This window comes from Pseudophryne corroboree, chromosome 7 (genome assembly GCF_028390025.1).
Source record: "Pseudophryne corroboree isolate aPseCor3 chromosome 7, aPseCor3.hap2, whole genome shotgun sequence".
Classification (NCBI taxonomy): Eukaryota; Metazoa; Chordata; class Amphibia; order Anura; family Myobatrachidae; genus Pseudophryne; species Pseudophryne corroboree.
This window is the reverse complement of record NC_086450.1, coordinates 414,125,682-414,145,489: the sequence shown is the minus strand read 5'-3', so window position 1 is coordinate 414,145,489 and position 19,808 is coordinate 414,125,682. Positions and strand designations below refer to the sequence as shown.

General features: G+C 47.7%; 1 protein-coding gene across 1 annotated transcript in view; it reads right to left on the bottom strand.

Moving 5' to 3' along the window:
- Window positions 1-19,552, bottom strand: part of AQP8 (aquaporin 8) — a 67,583-nt gene extending 48,031 nt beyond the window's left edge. The window contains exons 1-3 of the mRNA XM_063932815.1: window positions 19,299-19,552; window positions 9,061-9,187; window positions 7,528-7,742 (exon numbers count right to left, since the gene is read on the bottom strand). Coding sequence (XP_063788885.1) covers window positions 7,528-7,742; window positions 9,061-9,187; window positions 19,299-19,552 — 596 coding nt within the window. The remainder of the gene's footprint in view (window positions 1-7,527; window positions 7,743-9,060; window positions 9,188-19,298) is intronic.
- Between the last annotated feature and the right edge of the window lie 256 nt (window positions 19,553-19,808).

The window sequence follows — 19,808 nt, the reverse complement described above, 5'->3', positions numbered from 1 at the left end:
GTTCCAAAAATAGGGAAAGATCAAGATCGACTTCCACCTCGTGCTGAAGCTGCTGCCACTAGTCATGGCCGAGACGATGAAATGCCAGCAACGTCGTCTGCCAAGGCCGATGCCCAATGTCATAGTACAGAGCATGTAAAATCCAAAACACCAAATATCAGTAAAAAAAGGACTCAAAAATCTAAAATAAAATTGTCGGAGGAGAAGCGTAAACTTGCCAATATGCCATTTACCACACGGAGTGGCAAGGAACGGCTGAGGCCCTGGCCTATGTTCATGGCTAGTGGTTCAGCTTCACATGAGGATGGAAGCACTCAGCCTCTCGCTAGAAAAATGAAAAGACTCAAGCTGGCAAAAGCACAGCAAAGAACTGTGCGTTCTTCGAAATCACAAATCCACAAGGAGAGTCCAATTGTGTCGTTTGCGATGCCTGACCTTCCCAACACTGGACGTGAAGAGCATGCGCCTTCCACCATTTGCACGCCCCCTGCAAGTGCTGGAAGGAGCACCCGCAGTCCAGTTCCTGATAGTCAGATTGAAGATGTCAGTGTTGAAGTACACCAGGATGAGGAGGATATGGGTGTTGCTGGCGCTGGGGAGGAAATTGACCAGGAGGATTCTGATGGTGAGGTGGTTTGTTTAAGTCAGGCACCCGGGGAGACACCTGTTGTCCGTGGGAGGAATAGGGCCATTGACATGCCTGGTGAAAATACCAAAAAAATCAGCTCTTCGATGTGGAAGTATTTCAACAGAAATGCGGACAACATTTGTCAAGCCGTGTGTTGCCTTTGTCAAGCTGTAATAAGTAGGGGTAAGGACGTTAACCACCTCGGAACATCCTCCCTTATACGTCACCTGCAGCGCATTCATCATAAGTCAGTGACAAGTTCAAAAACTTTGGGCGACAGCGGAAGCAGTCCACTGACCAGTAAATCCCTTCCTCTTGTAACCAAGCTCACGCAAACCACCCCACCAACTCCCTCAGTGTCAATTTCCTCCTTCCCCAGGAATGCCAATAGTCCTGCAGGCCATGTCACTGGCAATTCTGACGAGTCCTCTCCTGCCTGGGATTCCTCCGATGCATCCTTGCGTGTAACGCCTACTGCTGCTGGCGCTGCTGTTGTTGCTGCTGGGAGTCGATGGTCATCCCAGAGGGGAAGTCGTACTCGTAAGACCACTTTTACTACTTCCACCAAGCAATTGACTGTCCAACAGTCCTTTGCGAGGAAGATGAAATATCACAGCAGTCATCCTGCTGCAAAGCGGATAACTGAGGCCTTGGCATCCTGGGCGGTGAGAAACGTGGTTCCGGTATCCATCATTACTGCAGAGGCAACTAGAGACTTGTTGGAGGTACTGTGTCCCCGGTACCAAATACCATCTAGGTTCCATTTCTCTAGGCAGGCGATACCGAAAATGTACACAGACCTCAGAAAAAGACTCACCAGTGTCCTAAAAAATGCAGTTGTACCCAATGTCCACTTAACCACGGACATGTGGACAAGTGGAGCAGGGAAGGCTCAGGACTATATGACTGTGACAGCCCACTGGGTAGATGTATGGACTCCCGCCGCAAGAACAGCAGCGGCAGCACCAGTAGCAGCATCTCGCAAACGCCAACTCTTTCCTAGGCAGGCTACGCTTTGTATCACCGCTTTCCAGAATACGCACACAGCTAAAAACCTCTTACGGCAACTGAGGAAGATCATCGCAGAATGGCTTACCCCAATTGGACTCTCCTGTGGATTTGTGGCATCGGACAACGCCAGCAATATTGTGTGTGCATTAAATATGGGCAAATTCCAGCACGTCCCATGTTTTGCACATACCTTGAATTTGGTGGTGCAGAATTATTTAAAAAACGAGAGGGGCGTGCAAGAGATGCTGTCGGTGGCCAGAAGAATTGCGGGACACTTTCGGCGTACAGGCACCACGTACAGAAGACTGGAGCACCACCAAAAACGCCTGAACCTGCCCTACCATCATCTGAAGCAAGAAGTGGTAACGAGGTGGAATTCAACCCTCTATATGCTTCAGAGGTTGGAGGAGCAGCAAAAGGCCATTCAAGCCTATACAACTGAGCACGATATAGGAGGTGGAATGCACCTGTCTCAAGCGCAGTGGAGAATGATTTCAACGTTGTGCAAGGTTCTGCAACCTTTTGAACTTGCCACACGTGAAGTCAGTTCAGACAATGCCAGCCTGAGTCAGGTCATTCCCCTCATCAGGCTTTTGCAGAAGAAGCTGGAGACATTGAAGGAGGAGCTAACACAGAGCGATTCCGCTAGGCATGTGGGACTTGTGGATGGAGCCCTTAATTCGCTTAACAAGGATTCACGGGTGGTCAATCTGTTGAAATCAGAGCACTACATTTTGGCCACCGTGCTCGATCCTAGATTTAAAACCTACCTTGGATCTCTCTTTCCGGCAGACACAAGTCTGCTGGGGTTCAAAGAACTGCTGGTAACAAAATTGTCAAGTTAAGCGGAACGCGACCTGTCAACATCTCCTCCTTCACATTCTCCCGCAACTGGGGGTGCGAGGAAAAGGCTCAGAATTCCGAGCCCACCCGCTGGCGGTGATGCAGGGCAGTCTGGAGCGACTGCTGATGCTGACATCTGGTCCGGACTGAAGGACCTGACAACGATTACGGACATGTCGTCTACTGTCACTGCATATGATTCTCTCCCCATTGAAAGAATGGTGGAGGATTATATGAGTGACCGCATCCAAGTAGGCACGTCAGACAGTCCGTACTTATACTGGCAGGAAAAAGAGGCAATTTGGAGGCCCTTGCACAAACTGGCTTTATTCTACCTAAGTTGCCCTCCCACAAGTGTGTACTCCGAAAGAGTGTTTAGTGCCGCCGCTCACCTTGTCAGCAATCGGCGTACGAGGTTACATCCAGAAAATGTGGAGAAGATGATGTTCATTAAAATGAATTATAATCAATTCCTCCGTGGAGACATTGACCAGCAGCAATTGCCTCCACAAAGTACACAGGGAGCTGAGATGGTGGATTCCAGTGGGGACGAATTGATAATCTGTGAGGAGGGGGATGTACACGGTGATATATCGGAGGATGATGATGAGGTGGACATCTTGCCTCTGTAGAGCCAGTTTGTGCAAGGAGAGATTAATTGCTTCTTTTTTGGTGGGGGTCCAAACCAACCCGTCATTTCAGTCACAGTCGTGTGGCAGACCCTGTCACTGAAATGATGGGTTGGTTAAAGTGTGCATGTCCTGTTTATACAACATAAGGGTGGGTGGGAGGGCCCAAGGACAATTCCATCTTGCACCTCTTTTTTCTTTCATTTTTCTTTGCGTCATGTGCTGTTTGGGGGGTGTTTTTTGGAAGGGCCATCCTGCGTGACACTGCAGTGCCACTCCTAGATGGGCCAGGTGTTTGTGTCGGCCACTAGGGTCGCTTAGCTTACTCACACAGCTACCTCATTGCGCCTCTTTTTTTCTTTGCGTCATGTGCTGTTTGGGGAGTGTTTTTTGGAAGGGCCATCCTGCGTGACACTGCAGTGCCACTCCTAGATGGGCCAGGTGTTTGTGTCGGCCACTAGGGTCGCTTAGCTTACTCACACAGCTACCTCATTGCGCCTCTTTTTTTCTTTGCGTCATGTGCTGTTTGGGGAGTGTTTTTTGGAAGGGCCATCCTGCGTGACACTGCAGTGACACTCCTAGATGGGCCAGGTGTTTGTGTCGGCCACTAGGGTCGCTTAGCTTACTCACACAGCTACCTCATTGCGCCTCTTTTTTTCTTTGCGTCATGTGCTGTTTGGGGAGTGTTTTTTGGAAGGGCCATCCTGCGTGACACTGCAGTGCCACTCCTAGATGGGCCAGGTGTTTGTGTCGGCCACTTGGGTCGCTTAGCTTAGCCATCCAGCGACCTCGGTGCAAATTTTAGGACTAAAAATAATATTGTGAGGTGTGAGGTGTTCAGAATAGACTGTAAATGAGTGGAAATTATGGTTATTGAGGTTAATAATACTTTGGGATCAAAATGACCCCCAAATTCTATGATTTAAGCTGTTTTTTAGGGTTTTTTGAAAAAAACACCCGAATCCAAAACACACCCGAATCCGACAAAAAAAATTCGGTGAGGTTTTGCCAAAACGCGTTCGAACCCAAAACACGGCCGCAGAACCGAACCCAAAACCAAAACACAAAACCCGAAAAATTTCCGGTGCTCATCACTAGTATATATGTATGCTTACTGTACTATCCCTTTAAACTAGGATGTTCATGAATTACACAGGTTCTGTGGCTGGCTGACTTCAAGCCTGCATGTCACCTGGTTTTCATCAGCCACAGAACCTGTGTAATCCATGAGTGTCCCGGTTTAAATGGATAGTATGGTGAGCCTATGTATATTTGAACTTTGCCATTTATTCTACCAGAAAACAAAAATACTGGGGTAAATTTACTAAGATTCGTGTTTTCCCGTTTGAGGTCAAAGTTCAATCACGAATGACATCGAAAGTGTAAATATGCAACTTTTTGAATTGATTACGACTAATTTACTAAGCTGCCGTATTCTGCATTTTCGGGTTTTCCGATGTCGATGTCATTGTTTTTTTTTGGCAGTGTTTTACGTGAGTGACTTGTAAAACACTGCCGACTTTAATACAATGAATCTCGGCCGGATCTGAGAGATCCGTGCTGGGCTTCATTGTGCACTTTGTTTAACAAAAAAATAAAGTTTAAATGTAAAAAAAAAATTGCGTGGGGTCCCCCCTCCTAAGGCAAACCAGCCTCGGGCTCTTTGAGCCGATCCTGGTTGCAGAAATATGGGAAAAAAATGGACAGGGGTTCCCCCATATTTAAGCAACCAGCATCGGGCTCTGCGCCTGGTCGTGGTTCCAAAAATACGGGGGACAAAAAGAGTAGGGGTCCCCCGTATTTTTTAAACCAGCACCGGGCTCCACTAGCTGGACAGATAATGCCACAGCCGGGGGTCACTTTTATACAGCGCCTTGCGGCCGTGGCATCAAATATCCAACTAGTCACCCCTGGCCGGGGTACCCTGGGAGAGTGGGGACCCCTTCAATCAAGGGGTCCCCCCCCAGCCACCCAAGGGCCAGGAGTGAAGCCCGAGGCTGTCCCCCCCATCCAATAGGCTGCGGATGGGGGGCTGATAGCCTTTGTGAAAAGTGATTGATATTGTTTTTAGTAGCAGTACTACAAGGCCCAGCAAGCCTCCCCCGCAAGCTGGTACTTGGAGAACCACAAGTACCAGCATGCGGCGGAAAAACGGGCCCGCTGGTACCTGTAGTACTACTACTAAAAAAATACCCCAATAAAGACAACACACACACACCTTGAAAGTATAACTTTAATACATCCATCCACACCTCCATATACACAAACTTACCTTATGTTCCCACGCAGGTCGGTCCTCTTCTCCTGTAGAATCCATGGTGTACCTGTAGAAAAAATTATACTCACATAATCCAGTGTTTTCGGCTCCTCTGTAAATCCTTTTGTAATCCACGTACTTGAAAAAATAAAAAAACGGATACCCGACCACGAACTGAAAGGGGACCCATGTTTTCACATGGGTCCCCTTTCCCCGAATGCCAGAAACCCACTCTGACTGATGTCTAAGTGGGTTTCTTCAGCCAATCAGGGAGCGCTACGTTGTGGCACCCTCCTGATCGTCTGTGTGCTCCTGTACTGTCTGACAGGCGGCACACGGCAGTGTTACAATGTAGCGCCTATGCGCTCCATTGTAACCAATGGTGGGAACTTTCAGGTCAGCGGTTGACCGAAAGTGACCTCACCGCTGACCTCAAATTTCCCACCATTGGTTACAATGGAGCGCATAGGCGCTACATTGTAACACTGCCGTGTGCCGCCTGTCATACAGTACAGGAGCACACAGCCGATCAGGAGGGTGTCACAACGTAGCGCTCCCTGATTGGCTGAAGAAACCCACTTAGACATCAGTCAGAGTGGGTTTCTGGCATTCGGGGAAAGGGGGCCCATGTGAAAACATGGGTCCCCTTTCAGTTCGTGGTCGGGTATCCGTTTTTTTATTTTTTCAAGTACGTGGATTACAAAAGGATTTACAGAGGAGCCGAAAACACTGGATTATGTGAGTATAATTTTTTCTACAGGTACACAATGGATTCTACTGGAGAAGAGGACCGACCTGCGTGGGAACATAAGGTAAGTATGTGTATATGGAGGTGTGGATGGATGGATGTATTAAAGTTATACTTTCAAGGTGTGTGTGTGTTGTCTTTATTGGGGTATTTTTTTTGTAGTAGTACTACAGGTACCGGCGGGCCCATTTTTCCGCCGCATGCTGGTACTTGTGGTTCTCCAATTACCAGCTTGCGGGGGAGGCTTGCTGGGCCTTGTAGTACTGCTACTAAAAACAATATCAATCACTTTTCACAAAGGCTATCAGCCCCCCATCCGCAGCCTATTGGATGGGGGGGACAGCCTCGGGCTTCACCCCTGGCCCTTGGGTGGCTGGGGGGGGGACCCCTTGATTAAAGGGGTCCCCACTCCCCCAGGGTACCCCGGCCAGGGGTGACTAGTTGGATATTTGATGCCACGGCCGCAAGGCACTGTATAAAAGTGACCCCCGGCTGTGGCATTATCTGTCCAGCTAGTGGAGCCCGGTGCTGGTTTCAAAAATACGGGGGACCCCTACTCTTTTTGTCCCCCGTATTTTTGGAACCAGGACCAGGCGCAGAGCCCGATGCTGGTTGCTTAAATATGGGGGAACCCCTGTCCATTTTTTTCCCATATTTCTGCAACCAGGATCGGCTCAAAGAGCCCGAGGCTGGTTTGCCTTAGGAGGGGGGACCCCACGCAATTTTTTTTCAGAAAATTTATAACATTTCCCCCCCGTTCCCACTGAAAAACATGCACGGATCTCATGGATCCGTGCATGCCTATACAAACACGGGATAAAAAAGCAGGTCTGTTTTTTTTTAGCACTTTTTCACGATTTGTATTTTATCACGGCAGTGTTTGGCTATTGTCGGCAGTGTTTGTGTTTTGCACTTTTTAGTAAATTCCCGATTTCTAGCAAATTGCAGGCGTATTTGACCGATGGTGTATTGATTCGTGATTTTTTCCTAGGACTTCCAAAATATTACGAATGCCCTCATCACTGCCGTGATTTTGCTTAGTAAATTACCGAGATGACACTTTGATGAAAAAACGGCATCTCGGTCAAAATCGGGACCTTAGTAAATATACCCCACTGTTTTAATCTTATTGGTTGATGAGTTGTGGTCAGTGGAGAGCATTTTATTGCAGTCTACACATTTAAATAAGTGGATATGATAAAACTACAGGCTATATCACTGGTTCTCAGACTAAAGGCCCCCAAACATCAGCAATCACTACAAAAAAACAACAATATGCAGATTCTGGGAGGTGTTGGGTAAGTATTGCTTCATCCCACAAAATGGCAGCCTCCACTGTGTGTTTAGCCAAAAACAGGAACACTGGAAATGTCAAATGTGACTGAGAATATTTAGCTCTCCTCCTCCTTACCCTACTAAGATGTCCACTGCCACTGTGAAGCCTATGCAGAAAGGGGCCAGTGGAGTACTGGTCTGCTGGTTGATGGCCCCCATGCAGACAGCAAGCACCAAGAAGAATGTCAAGATTATTTCAGCCCCAATGGCTCGTGGGACTTCAGCATCGGTGGTCACAGTTTCGAAAGCAGCTCCACCTGCCGACTGAAATTCATGCTCCAATGTCAGAGCCTAAAAACAAAAAGCATGGGTAAGTACTCCAATGTATTTTTATTTATTGTTTTGCGCAGAAATATCACAGTTCAGTGTGCAGTGATTGTATCAGAAAAACTGCCCCTACCTGCAAGGCTTGTATCTGTCTTTCACCTGTGACACTGTGACTGAGTTGCCAACTAGTCCAGGTGGTATTTGAGGCCTACCTACAGTAATGCTACAGCAGGGGTTGCAGAGAAGCACCAAGCCTGGAGCCAAAGCAGTACAACGTATTAGTACAACTGGCAAGAATAATGACTAAACAAAAAGAGCAAATAGTAGTGTATGGGCTATCCACCCAAAAAAGGGGAGTTCATAAGATCAAGAAAATAATATTGGGTCATCTTGGAGAAGTAACCTAGTTTCAAACCACACTGTAGATTGATACTCAGGTTATTTCTAAAAGGGTGCCGAGACGGGGTGGCTGACAAAAAAGCGCAGCCACACCTCAAATAAATCGTGACAACACCCTTTTCAGAGTGCAGTGCGGCATATAAAGGATGCCCTGACGTTCACAATGGTGTGTGGCAACACCCCGCACTCTTGGCCAGTGGCAGAAGTTCATTGACAGCGGCCCAAGGCAAAGTCTCCTCCAAGGTGACCCCATCAAGAGTTCATTTGCAGGAGGTGGTGAGCACGCCCATTGTAAAAGTCCTTGTGCTGCCTCTCTGACACAACAGGCATTCATAGTCCAGACTACAAGGCCTGGATAATCTAGGCTGTATGCCGTAGTATACTGGAGGTGCCTTCCTCCCTCTCAGTGCCCCTGCTGGAGCCCTCCCCCCGCCCCCGCCCTAAATTACTTTAGTCCTGCCCATAATCCCCTGCAGGGATTCTGTATGCTCACGCTGTGAAGGACAAGTACTGTTTCTGCAGCACTGTGATAGGGCGATTTTATGCCCTGTGTCTCAAAAATGTGATAGCACTGCCTGGAGATGAAGGACCGCTGTGCTGCAGCTCCACTGGCTGTACCAAGCACCCTGCAAGCCCTGGGAAGTGACACAGATTGCACAATCCTAGTTACAGCCCTGAGTATTGAGCCTTTTATAGCTCCCTCACCAGCTTAGTAAGGAGGGGCCTTTATCTCCACTGGGGTTATTGAGGAGTAAGGTCTCTTTCTGGTCACCACATTACCCCTTCCATCTGTACGTTACAGAAGACTTTATATATATGATCACAGAACTCAACCTTATAATCTACAGTAAGGGATACATCAACCACAGTATAACTCAATACTCTGTATTTCTTAGTCCTAGCACCCAGTGTTGAGCTCTTAGTCCACATGAGCGCGGGTTACCTTAGCCAATGCTGCACCAATCATGCCCCCGCATAGCTGGCAGATCCAGTATGGCACTACCAGGATAATGTCCAGTCCTCCAATTATAACGGCTCCAAGAGACACGGCAGGGTTAAAGTGTCCACCGCTACAACGATAAAACAGAATAATAGGTTCATTTCAGGTATTGTAGGGATAATTTAGGGCCTAATTCAGACCTGATCGTAGCAGCAAATTTGTTAGCTAATGAGCAAAACCATGTGCACTACAGGTGGGGCAGATGTAACGTGCAGAGAGAGTTAGATTTGGGTGGGGTGTGTTCAAACTGAAATATAAATTGCAGTGTGAAAATAAAGCATCCAGTATTTACCCTGCACAGAAACAAAATAACCCACCCAAATCTAGCTCTCTCTGCACATGTTACATCTGCCCCACCTGCAGTGCACATGGTTTTGCCCATTAGCTAACAAATTTGCTGCTACAATCAGGTCTGAATTAGGCTCTTAGAGCAAACGTATATTTGTAGTACAAGATTATTCTGCATAAAAGTCAAGATTGTAAAATTCACAACAATGGGCCTAATTCTGAGTTGATCGCAGCAGCAAATTTGTTAGCAGTTGGACAAAACCATGGCCCTCATTCCGAGTTGTTCGCTCAGTAATTTTCTTCGCATCGCAGCGATTTTCTGCTAATTGCGCATGCGCAATGTTCGCAGTGCGACTGCTCCAACTAAATTTGCTATGCAGTTAGGTATTTTACTCACGGCATTACAAGGTTTTTTCTTCGTTCTGGTGATCGTAATGTGATTGACAGGAAGTGCGTGTTTCTGGGCGGAAACTGGCTGTTTTATGTGTGTGTGTGAAAAAACGCTGCCGTTTCTGGGGGAAACGCGGGAGTGTCTGAAGAAACGGAGGAGTGTCTGGGTGAACGCTGGGAGTGTTTGTGACGTCAAACCAGGAACGAAACTGACTGAACTGATCGCAGCTGCCGAGTAAGTCTGGAGCTACTCAGAAACTGCTAAGAAGTGTCTATTCGCAATTCTGCTAATCTTTCGTTCGCAATTTTACTATGCTAAGATTCACTCCCAGTAGGCGGCGGCTTAGCGTGTGCAATGCTGCTAAAAGCAGCTTGCGAGCGAACAACTCGGAATGAGGGCCCATGTGCACTGCAGTGAGGACAGATATAACATGTGCAGAGAGTTAGATATGTGTGGGGTGTATTCAAACTGAAATCTAAATTGCAATGTAAAAATAAAGCAGACAATACTTACTCTGCACAGAAACAAAATAACCCACCCAAATCTAACTCTCTCTGCAAATGTTATATCTGCCACACCTGCAGTGCACATGGGGGGTAATTCCAAGTTGATCGCAGCAGCAAGTTTGTTAGCAATTGGGCAAAACCATGTGCACTGCAGGGGGGGGGCAGATATAACATTTGCAGAGAGAGTTAGATTTGGGTGGGTTATTTCGTTTCTGCGCATGGTAAATACTGGCTGCTTGTTTTTACACTGCAATTTAGATTGCAGATTGAACACACCCCACCCAAATCTAACTCTCTCTGCACATGTTATATCTGCCTCCCCTGCAGTGCACATGGTTTTGCCCAACTGCTAAAAACTTTCCTGCTGCGATCAACTCAGAATTACTCCCATGGTTTTGCCCAACTGCTAAAAATTTCCTGCGATCAACTTGGAATTACCCCCAATATATTCAGTTTTACTTCAATATGAGATTACAGAGTATTTTATTGCAGGGGTTGTAATCTGTGTCCTGAACACAAGGGTGTAGAAAGCTGTGGCGGACCCAGGTACCGGTTCAAGGGGCGTGTTCTAACCACAGGGAATCTTTTCAGCACTGCAGATTCGGGGGTGGGTGGGGATGCTATCGTGCCCCTCAGCCAGGGGCAAATTTAGAGGGGGCGACAGGGGACAGGGCAGCCCACCAAGCCCCTCCATCAGGCCCAGGCAATTAGTACCCGCTCCCACATGGCGGCAGTGCCTGGTCGACTGCAGAATTATTTAGCCTTTAAAATGTATCTGTAAAGTACATAATTATACTAGTAGTAGTAGTGATGATGATGATAATAATAAATATGGCTGCTTTGTGTTGTGTAACAAACTTGTTAACATGTTTCCACATACTCCGTTTGGATGGTGATAGTTATTTATGGGCCTGATTCAGGGTATTATGCTATTGTGATATTTATGGAATTGAGTGATTATCGGTAAACTGTGCTGCGCACACGCCAGGTTTCTTAGCGACGTTGCTCTCAGGATTTATTCACAAGTGATTGTCAATCAGGGGCCGCCTGGGGCAGGTAACAAGGCGCAGTGTTATCAGGAGGGGAGCGTGTCTCAGCCTGCGACATTTGAATATTTTCGCACAGTTGCTGCATACAATGCAAGACGCGCCCGCAAATGCATTAGAATACAACTCTAAACCAGGCTCTAGGTACAGCAGGTTATTTGTGCCCACCTGTGTAACGCTTTTCTGGATGGGACATGTGGGGCTGTTAGGTAGTTGTTCACACTTTTCTTTCGCCTTTGGGGGTTACTGTATTTGATGTGAATTGCCCTGCATCCCATGTTTTCATGACCTGGGCTGATGATCATTCTGATAATATGGCTTAATGCCCTTATCCTGGCTAGCATCTGTAATATGCTGTAATGTCTTTTATTCCTGGAAATTAACTGAACAGAGGCGGTTGCATTGCAATGAGTGTCCCTGGAATTTGCCATAGTCACACCGCGTACAGTAACATCCTTTGCCTGGTACAGCTGCAGCTCAGGCAGGGTTAACCAGGTATATATTTTGCAGGTACAAAGTAACTGACAAGATACAAGGTTGTTGTTAATGTAAAGGAAATATTGTTGCTTCTTATCTCTGAGTGGACACACCGCCATAACAATTTGCTTTTCTGCCCTTAAGAACCTGTTAATGGTTACACAGCTGTAACCTGTTCTGTGCACAGCCACACCCGATCATATAGAACCTCAGCTGTACGCAAAAAGGGGTCACTACTATATACCAAGGCCCTCGTGATCTCCCTACAAGGGCGGGATGTAATAAAGTCCAAGTTCATTGGCCGTGTGGGATGCCGGCCTAACTCAAACATTTTTCTCTTACGTCCTAGAGGATGCTGGGGACTCCGTAAGGACCATGGGGTATAGACTGGCTCCGCAGGAGACGTGGGCACTATAAAGAACTTTAGATGGGTGTGCACTGGCTCCTCCCTCTATGCCCCTCCTCCAGACCTCAGTTAGATCCTGTGCCCAGAGGAGACTGGGTGCATTACAGGGAGCTCTCCTGAGTTTCTCTGATAAAGAATTTTGTTAGTTTTTTTATTTTCAGGGAGCACTGCTGGCAACAGGCTCCCTGCATCGTGGGACTGAGGGGAGAGAAGCAGCCCTACTTAAGTGATAGGCTCTGCTTCTTAGGCTACTGGACACCATTAGCTCCAGTGGGAGTCAGAACGCAGGTCTCCCCTCGCTGTTTGTCCCAGAGCCGCGCCGCCGTCCTCCTCGCAGAGCCGGAAGATAGAAGCCGGGTGAGTATAATAAGAAAAGAAGACTTCAAGGCGGCAGAAGACTTCAGATCTTCACTGAGGTAAGCCATTGCTCCCACACACTACACACACTAGCGGGCACTGATGGGTGCAGGGTGCAAGGGGGGCGCCCTGGGCAGCAATAAAAACCTCTGATTCTGGCATTATAAGGTTAGACACTGCGGAGGCAATAATTCTATAAATCCCCCGCCAGTTTTGTGATATTTTGAGCGGGACAGAAGCCCGCCACTGGAGGGGGCGGAGCTTGGTCCCTCAGCACTAACCAGCGCCATTTTCTCCACAGAGATCTGCAGAGAAGCTGGCTCCCCGGTCTCTCCCCTGCTGAACACGGTGACACAGGGCTGAAAAGAGGAGGGGGGCACTTGTAAGGCGCAGTGAGTGTATTAACACAGTGATTAAGATAAAAGCGATATTATCTGGGAGATTATTTTCCAGTGTCAGTTGGCGCTGGGTGTGTGCTGGCATACTCTCTCTCTGTCTCTCCAAAGGGCCTTATTGGGGAACTGTCTCCTTATAACTATATCCCTGTGTGTGGGGGGGTGTCGGTACGAGTGTGTCGGCATGTCTGATGCGGAAGACTCAGCTAAGGAGGAAGTGGAGCAGATGATTGTGGTGTCTCCGTCGGCAACGCCGACTCATGATTGGATGGACATGTGGAATGTTTTAAATGCAAATGTGACCTTATTACATAAGAGATGGACAAAGCAGAGTCCAGAGAGAAAGCTGGGAGTCAATCCACCGCTTCGACTGGGTCACCGGGCCCTTCTGGGTCTCAAAAATGTCCCCTATCCCAAATAGCAGACACTGATACCGACACGGATTATGACTCCAGTGTCGACTACGATGATGCGAGGTTACACTAAAGGGTGGCCAAAAGTATTCATTATATGATTATTGCAATAAAAGATGTTTTGCATATCACAGATGACCCCTCGGTCCCTGATGCGAGGGTGCGCATTTATAAGGAAAAGAAACCTGAGGTAACCTTTCCCCCATCCCATGAGCTTAATGAGTTATTTGAAAAAGCTTGGGAAACTCCTGATAAAAAACTGCAGATTCCCAAAAGGATTCTTATGGCGTATCCTTTCCTTGCACAGGACAGGGTACGGTGGGAATCCTCGCCCAGGGTGGACAAGGCTTTAACACGCCTGTCCAAGAAGGTGGCGCTACCGTCTCTGGACACGGCAGCCCTCAAGGATCCAGACAGGAAACTACTTTAAAGTCTATTTATGCGCATACAGGTGCTTTACTCAGACCGGCAATAGCATCGGTGTGTAGTGCAGTTGCAGCTTGGACAGATACCTTGTCAGCCGACCTTGATTCCCTAGACAGGGAAACCATTTTTTTGACCTTAGGCCACATTAAAGACGCAGTCTTATATATGAGGGACGCTCAAAGAGACGTTGGACTGCTGGGTTCGAGAGCCAACGCTATGGCGATTTCTGCTAGGCGAGCCCTGTGGACCCGCCAATGAACGGGTGATGCCGACTCAAAGAAGCATATGGAGGTTTTGCCATACAAAGGTGAAGTTTTATTTGGGGAAGGTCTCGCGGACCTGGTTGCCACAGCTACCGCGGGTAAATCTACCTTTTTGCCTTTTGTTCCACCACAGCAAAAGAAAACTCCACAATATCAGATGCAGTCCTTTCGGTCGCATAAGTCCAGAAGAGGTCGGGGCTCATCTTTCCTCGCCAGAGGTAAGGGTAGAAGAAAGAGAGCACCTGCTCCAGCTAGTTCCCATGAGCAGAAGTCCTCCCCGGCTTCTACTAAATCCACCGCATGACGCTGGGTCTCCACTGAGGGAGTCCGCACCGGTGGGGGCACGTCTTCGACTCTTCAGCCAGGTCTGGGTTCTGTCAGACGTGGATCCTTGGGCGATGGATATTGTATCCCAAGGCTACAAACTGGAATTCGAAGAGGTGCCCCCTCGCCGATTTTTCAAGTCGGCCTTGCCAGCTTCTTCCCCAGAGCGGGAAGTAGTGTTAGCTGCAATCCAAAAGCTGTGTCAACAGCAAGTGATTGTCAAGGTTGCCTTAGTCCAACAGGGGAAAGGGTACAATTCGTCCCTGTTCGTGGTCCCGAAGCCGGATGGTTCGGTCAGACCCATTTTAAATCTAAAATCCCTAAACCTGTACTTGAAAAAGTTCAAATTCAAGATGGAATCGCTCCGGGCGGTGATCTCCAGTCTGGAAGGGGGGGATTTTATGGTGTCACTAGACTTAAAGGATGCATACCTTCATGTCCCCATATATCCTCCTCATCAGGCGTACCTGAGATTCGCTGTACGGGACTGTCATTACCAGTTTCAGACTTTGCCGTTTGGGCTTTCCACTGCCCCGAGGATTTTCACCAAAGTGATGGCGGAGATGATGGTGCTCCTGCGCAGGCAGGGAGTCACAATTATCCCATACTTGGACGATCTCCTGATAAAAGCAAGATCGAGAGATCAATTGCAGAAGAGCGTGTCGCTCTCCCTGAGAGTGTTACAACAACACGGTTGGATTCTCAATCTGCCAAAGTCACAATTGATTCCAACGACTCAACTATCATTCCTAGGCATGATTCAGGACACGGAACAGAAGAGGGTTTTTCTCCCGATGGAAAAAGCCCAGGACCTCCAGAACATGGTCAGAGACTTGCTAAAACCAAAAAGAGTATCTGTTCATCAATGCACTCGAGTTCCTGGGAAAATGGTGGCAGCCTACGAGGCCATCCCCTTCGGCAGGTTTCATGCAAGGACGTTTCAGTGGGACCTCCTGGACAAGTGGTCAGGGTCCCATCTACTAATACATCAGAAGATAAGCCTGTCCCCCCGGGCCAGGGTGTCTCTCCTGTGGTGCCTGCAAAGTGCTCACCTTCTAGAAGGTCGCAGGTTCGGCATTCAAGACTGGGTTCTGGTGACCACGGACGCGAGCCTCCGAGGATGGGGAGCAGTCACACAAGGAAGAAATTTTCAGGGGCTATGGTCAAGCCAGGAGGCTTGTCTACACATCAATGTACTGGAATTGAGGGCCATATACAACGACAAGCGGAGAATCTTCTTCGCGACCTACCGGTTCTGATTCAATCAGACAACGTCACAGCCGTGGCTCATGTAAACCGCCAAGGCGGGACAAGGAGCAGAGTAGCAATGGCGGAAGCCACCAGGATTCTTCGCTGGGCGGAAAATCACGTAAGCGCTCTGTCAGCGGTCTTCATTCTGGGAGTGGACAACTGGGAAGCAGACTTCCTCAGCAGACACGATCTCCATCCAGGAGAGTGGGGACTTCATCAAGACGTTTTCACAGAGATAACAAGTCTTTGGGGAATTCCTCTCATAGACATGATGGCGTCACGCCTCAACAAGAAGCTCCGGAGGTATTGTGCCAGGTCAAGGGACCCTCAGGCAGTAGCGGTAGACGCCCTGGTGATACCTTGGGTGTTTCAGTCGGTCTATGTGTTCCCCCCTCTTCCTCTCATCTCAAAAATATTGAGAATCATAAGGCAAAAAAGAGTGAAAACAATCCTCATTGTTCCAGATTGGCCTCGAAGGGCCTGGTATTCAGATCTTCAGGAGATGCTCACAGAAGATCCATGGCCTCTTCCTCTCAGGGAGGACCTGTTACAACAGGGGCCCTGTGTGTTCCAAGACTTACCGCGGTTACGTTTGACGGCATGGCGGTTGAACACCGAATCCTAGCTGGGAAAGGTATTCCGGAGGAAGTCATCCCTACTCTGATAAAGGCTAGGAAGGAGGTGACGGAAAAACATTATCACCGTATCTGGAGGAAATATGTTTCTTGGTGTGAAGCCAAGAATGCTCCTACGGAAGATTTCCATCTGGGCCGTTTTCTCCACCTTCTACAGACAGGAGTGGATATGGGCCTAAAATTAGGCTCCATTAAGGTACAGATTTCGGCCCTGTCTATTTTGTTTCAGAAGGAATTGGCTTCTCTCCCAGAAGTCCAGACTTTTGTAAAGGGAGTGCTGCACATCCAGCCTCCTTTTGTGCCCCCAGTGGCACCTTGGGACCTTAACGTGGTGTTGCGGTTCCTGAAGTCTCACTGGTTTGAACCTCTTCAAACGGTTGAATTTAAATTTCTCACTTGGAAGGTGGTCATGTTGTTGGCCTTGGCATCTGCAAGGCGGGTGTCCGAATTGGCGGTCTTGTCTCACAAGAGCCCCTATTTGACCTTCCATGTGGATAGAGCAGAGTTGAGTACTCGTCCTCAATTTTTGCCTAAGGTGGTTTCTTCATTTCATATGAACCAACTTATTGTGGTGCCTGTGGCTACGGGTGACTTGGAGGATTCCAAGTCCCTGGATGTAGTCAGGGCCTTAAAAATCTATGTAGCCAGGACGGCTCGGGTTAGGAAAACAAAAGCACTGTTTGTCCTGTATGCAGCCAACAAAGTTGGCGCTCCTGCTTCGAAGCAGACTATTGCTCGCTGGATCTGTAACACGATTCAGCAGGCTCATTCTACGGCGGGTTTGCCGTTAACAAATTCAGTAAAGGCCCATTCCACTAGGAAGGTGGCTTCTTCTTGGGCGGCTGCCCGAGGCGTCTCGGCTTTACAGCTTTGCCGAGCAGCTACCTGGTCAGGTTCAAACACTTTTGCAAAGTTCTATAAGTTTGATACCCTGGCTGATGAGGACCTTGCGTTTGCTCAGTCGGTGCTGCAGAGTCGTCCGCACTCTCCCGCCCAGTCTGGAGCTTTGGTATAAACCCCATGGTCCTTACGGAGTCCCCAGCATCCTCTAGGACGTAAGAGAAAATAAGATTTTAAACCTACCGGTAAATCTTTTTCTCCTAGTCCGTAGAGGATGCTGGGCACCCGTCCCAGTGCGGATAAAATCTGCAAGGCTTGTATATAGTTGTTGCTTCCATAAGGGTTATGTTACAGTTGAGATCAGTCTTTAGCTGATACTGTTTTTTGTTCATACTGTTAACTGGTTGCGTATATTCCAGGTTATACGGTGTGGATGGTGTGGGCTGGTATGAATCTTGCCCTTAGATTAACAAAATCCTTTCCTCGTATTGTCCATCTCCTCTGGGCACAGTTCCTCTAACTGAGGTCTGGAGGAGGGGCTTAGAGGGAGGAGCCAGTGCACACCCATTCTAAAGTTCTTTATAGTGCCCATATCTCCTGCGGAGCCCGTCTATACCCCATGGTCCTTACGGAGTCCCCAGCATCCTCTACGGACTAGGAGAAAAAGATTTACCGGTAGGTTTAAAATCTTATTTTTTAAAGGGGCAATCATTTACAAGCCTAAACCATGCCTTGTAAATGATTGCCCCTTAAGAAAATGTCTGAGTTTGGTCGGAATCCCGCACCAACTCGGAGTTCTTTATATCCTGCCCCATATGTCTTCCTTGGCTTGATATATCTGTCCATTTACATTGTACAATCAGGGCCGGTTTTACGCATACTGTATGCTTGTTACACAGCTGAGTAAGGCGCAACATAGAGGAAGGCGCCCTACTCAGCTGCACCAGCGATATGTGTAACACTGGCCTTTCCTGATACGCCCTGTTATGTAGTGCCTGCCCGGAGACTCACCGAGCAGGCAGTGAAGTTCGGCAGCGCACCCCACTACAGTAATGTGAAGAAAAATAAAATAAACTACTGCTCCCAGAATCCCTTGCTTCCAGACAGCAAGGGCTGCTGGGAGCGGTAGTTTATTTTAAGCTTCTTCACATTACTGTTCATGCAAAATAAACTACTACTCCCAGAAGCCCTTGCTATCTGGCTAATAGGAGCGGTAGTTTATTTTGAGATTCTTCTTCTTCTAGTACTATAGTGCGGTGCCGGGCATGGCGGAGGCGCCAACACCACTGACTCATTTACGAGTCTCCGGGCACAGGGGGCATATCAGGTAATACACTACTTTGATTAGATTAATATGTAAGGTGAAGTATTAAAGGGGGCAAAATATGTAAGGGGAACTTTAACAGTGGGCAAATGTGTCAGGGGCACTTATATAGTGGGCAAATGTGTAAGGGGCACTTATATAGTGTGCAAATGTGTAAGGGGCACTTATATAGTGTGCAAATGTGTAAGGGGCATTTATATAGTGGGCAAATGTGTAAGGAGTGCTTATACAGTGGGCATATGTGTAAGGGGCACTTATACAGTGGGCAAATGTGTAAGGGGCACTACAACTGGGCTTTTACAATGAGATCACGCCTCCTTAATTTTTTTTATGCGCAAAAGTGCTTAGGTGGGCGCCAAAGTATTGATTCGCTTACCAAATAATTTGGCCTCGGGCCGGCCCTGGGTACAATAACAGTTCAAGCCAGGACTAAATGTGATTGTGGATGATTATTGTATAATTGAAGTATTCTCCAGTTCTTTGAGATTGCACCCCGGTCATTGACGTGTATTCTATTTAATAACTATGCTAAAGAGAGGAGACTGACTTTATTTATTGCATATTTATAAATACCCTATCAGGACAGAGATTACCTGGCTGCTTGGTTTATTTCCATTCTATTGCGAATGCGTAGGTCTAACCGGAATTATCATTCTATGGGGCTACAAAATTGGCTCAAGGAAAGGAAACAGATTTTGTTAATGGTCAATGGTCATACTCATTTGCAGAAAGGTTTTTTGGCAACTCTAACGCACCAGCTTCACTTTGCCAAACGGCATCGATAAGCGAATGTGGACACTGGGGTGTTAGGTACTAGGCAGTGAGTGTTGTATCTTTACCTGATTCCTCCCAGGATGGCAATAGTCAGTCCAAGTCCAAGACCGTGGGCCAGGGCTGGTAGTAGTCTGCCGGTTTCTGGTGTATTTTCAATGACAGAAAGGCACCCCACAAACACGAAGAGGGATGTACCCAGCAGCTCTGCCAAGCATGGCTGGACATACTCCTGAAACCAGTGAGGCATTTGCTCCTTTGCAGACTGTTTTTCTTCTTCAATGTCTTTGAAGTTTATCTGCCCCATTTCGGTGTCCATCATGGCTGTGACTGTTACAAGAATAGGAAACAATCTTCTGTCACCACGCGTATATAGAATGTTATATATCATATATATATATATATATATATATATATACACCAAAGACATTATTGACATAATAAAAACATTTTCAACTTTCCAGCCACAAAATACCCTTTTCCAGACATGGCTTGCTCTCGGCAGGCAAGATTACCCATGGTCAACCTGGCTAAAGACTGGTGCATCTTAATGTAGGATTCATAGGTTGAGTTACTTT